The sequence below is a fragment of the Neopelma chrysocephalum genome, unplaced genomic scaffold (assembly GCF_003984885.1).
Source record: "Neopelma chrysocephalum unplaced genomic scaffold, ASM398488v2 Primary Assembly neopelma1_184417, whole genome shotgun sequence".
NCBI classification, from domain to species: domain Eukaryota; kingdom Metazoa; phylum Chordata; class Aves; order Passeriformes; family Pipridae; genus Neopelma; species Neopelma chrysocephalum.
In genome coordinates this window covers 17,233-19,928 of record NW_020938447.1, presented here as the reverse complement: position 1 = coordinate 19,928, position 2,696 = coordinate 17,233, and the positions used below count along the sequence as shown (strand labels likewise).

General features: G+C 52.9%; 1 protein-coding gene across 1 annotated transcript; it reads right to left on the bottom strand.

Moving 5' to 3' along the window:
* Window positions 1-552: 552 nt before the first annotated feature.
* LOC113962672 (homeobox protein Hox-C4-like) lies at window positions 553-2,125 on the bottom strand. The gene is given in 3 exon segments (XM_027673433.1): window positions 553-905; window positions 1,583-2,101; window positions 2,104-2,125. Coding segments are annotated over 3 exon segments (894 nt in total).
* Window positions 2,126-2,696: the final 571 nt, after the last annotated feature.

The window sequence follows — 2,696 nt, the reverse complement described above, 5'->3', positions numbered from 1 at the left end:
GGGCTCCCACGCCCCTCGTGCATTTGCAACGCGGAGAGGGGGGAAAAAATACCTACATTTGCCTTTTTTTCTTTTATTTTATTGTTATTATTTGCTCGTTTTCTGCCGTCAAGATTATCAGCGTTTCTTCGTTAAATTCGCCCCAGAGAACATCTCCCTCTTCCTCCCCCCCCACCCTGCCCTCCCTCCCCATCCCCCCCTCCCCACCTCCGGCTTTAAAAAATAAATAAAACCCCCGAAACGGCGTGAAAAAAGAAAAAACCCACCCTGCAGGTGCAGACACCTGGCCTCATGCTATCTGACATGCATCTAAAGGGCCGTCGTTCGTTTTTTTTTTTGTTTTATATACTCACAGGGGGAGGGAAAAATAATAATAATAATAATAATTATCATTATTATAATTTAAAAAAAAACCAACTACGAGAGGGGGGAAAGAAGGGAGGAGGGAGGGGGAAGGGGGGGAGGGGGAAAAGAACCAAAATATATATATATCTATATATATTAGATTCTATAAATAATGCAGAGTCCCTGGAGCGCGGGGCTGGGGGTGTTTTATAACCTGGTGATATCCTCGGCGCGGGGGTCCGGGCCGGTGACCGGGGGCAGCTCCTCGCCCGCGGCCGAGCTCGCCGGGGCCGCGGGGGCGGTGGAAGCGCTGGGCACGGCGGCCGCTGCCCGCACCTTGGTGTTGGGCAGCCTGTGGTCTTTTTTCCATTTCATCCTCCTGTTCTGAAACCAGATTTTGATCTGTCGCTCCGAGAGGCAAAGCGAGTGCGCGATCTCGATGCGTCGCCGCCGGGTCAGGTACCTGTTATAGTGAAACTCCTTCTCCAGCTCCAAAACCTGCTGCCTGGTGTAGGCTGTCCTGGATCGCTTGGGTTCGCCTCCATTGTAATTGGGATTCACTGGAAAGGAGGGGAAGGAAAACAAAAAAAAAACGAAACGAACGGAACAAAACGGAACAAAAAAAAATCCGAGAAAAAAATATAAAATTTAACCAAAAAAAAAAAAAAAAAAGAAAGGAAAGGAGAAAAAAAAAAGAAGACAAACGAACCAAAAAAATAAAAGGCACCAAAAATAAAATTAAAAAAAAAAAAAAAAGAAAAAACACACAAGGAAAATCAGCGTGGATGGAGAGAGGGTCGGGAGAGGCGACTGGAGGAGCCGGGGGAGAAGAAAAAAAAAAAAAAGTAATAGGCTAAATAGGTAATAAAGAACTTTGGGCAGCTCAAGAGTTTCTATTCTAATAGGAAGGGGTTTCCCTGGCTCAAAAGACTGAATTATTTATGCACCCCTCACAAAGCTTTCGGAGTTTCACACATACATAACAGCCCGAGCCACATGGCTACGGCTGCCCACAGTAGCTCGGCTATAAAATTTATGGTGGGTGTAATTACCCATTCGGAGTCGTAAATCCAGTTCAATTGTGCTAACCCAAAGGCTCTCATGGAAGGGAAGGAAATAAAAAAAAAAGAGAGAGAGAGAGAGAGAGAGGGAGAGGGAGCGAGAGGCGAGAGGGGAGCGAGCATGGTGTGAAAATAAGAGAGCGGAGAGACAGGAGAGGAAAATAAAAGTTGCATACCAGTACTGACGTGGATTTTTTTCATCCAGGGATAGACTATGGGCTGTTTGGAAGCTGTGCTGGTGGGATGGTCGGGGTTTGGCTGGTTGCAGGCTGGAGGGGCTGGGGAAGGAGTGGTGGAGGAGGTGGATAGAGCAGCCTGCTCGCAGAGCTGCTGTGCTTTCTCTGAGAGGTGTTGGCCTCCTGGAGTTTGCCCGTGTCCCCTTTGGAGCGCGGCCGGGTTGCCGGGAGCCGGGAGCCCCCCGCAGCTGAACGGGCGGTCGGGGAAGGAGGGTCGTGGCACGGGGTACAGCTCCGGGTGGTGATGCTGGTAGCTGGACTCCCTGGTCCGGCTATAATATTCCGGACTGTGGTCTGGGATGTAATTATTTTGCGAATATTCCTCGCATGGAGGAAATTTCGGATCGATGTAGTTAGAGTCCATCAAATAAGAGCTCATGATCATTAATTTCTGGAGTGGAAAATAATTTTTCTCGCTTTGTCGTTTTTCTGCTCCATAAAGCCCTCCTACTAGCTGCGACCCCGTAAAGTTACTTTCACCATGTGACATCCGCGGCCAATCACACGGGCCAGCCCAGTCCCCGGATAAGGAACCAAAAGCTCTGCAAAATGTACCCAAATTGCGAGGGGGGGGGGGATGGGGAGGGAGAAATGTGGGAGCGGGGGCGCGGGGAAAGACGCGCTCCGGGGAGGGGAGGCGCTGGTGGGGGCCCCGGGGGGGGGTCGCTGGAAAGAAGAAAGAAGGGGGGGACGCACACGCACACAATGGGGGACCCCCCTTCTGGGTTGGGGGGGGAAGGGGGTGAGGGTGAGGATGGAGGAGGAGGGTCAGTGGGGGGGTTGGGGGGGTTGGGGGCAGCGGGTACCCCCCACCCGGCCAGGCGAGCCCCCCCCGGGCCTTGGGGTGAGGGTGAGGGTGTCCAGCTCTGAGGGTGACCCCTCAGACACCCCCGTCCCCCAAAATCAACCCCCCCATTTCCCCTTCCCCGCCCCTCAAGGTTGGGGAGGGGGAGGGACAGGTTGGGGACCCCCCCAGGGGGTTCATCCCCCCTCAGGGGGTTCAACCCCCCCCTTTCCCGCCACCCCAAACCCCCCCATCCCAGAGGGGAGAGGG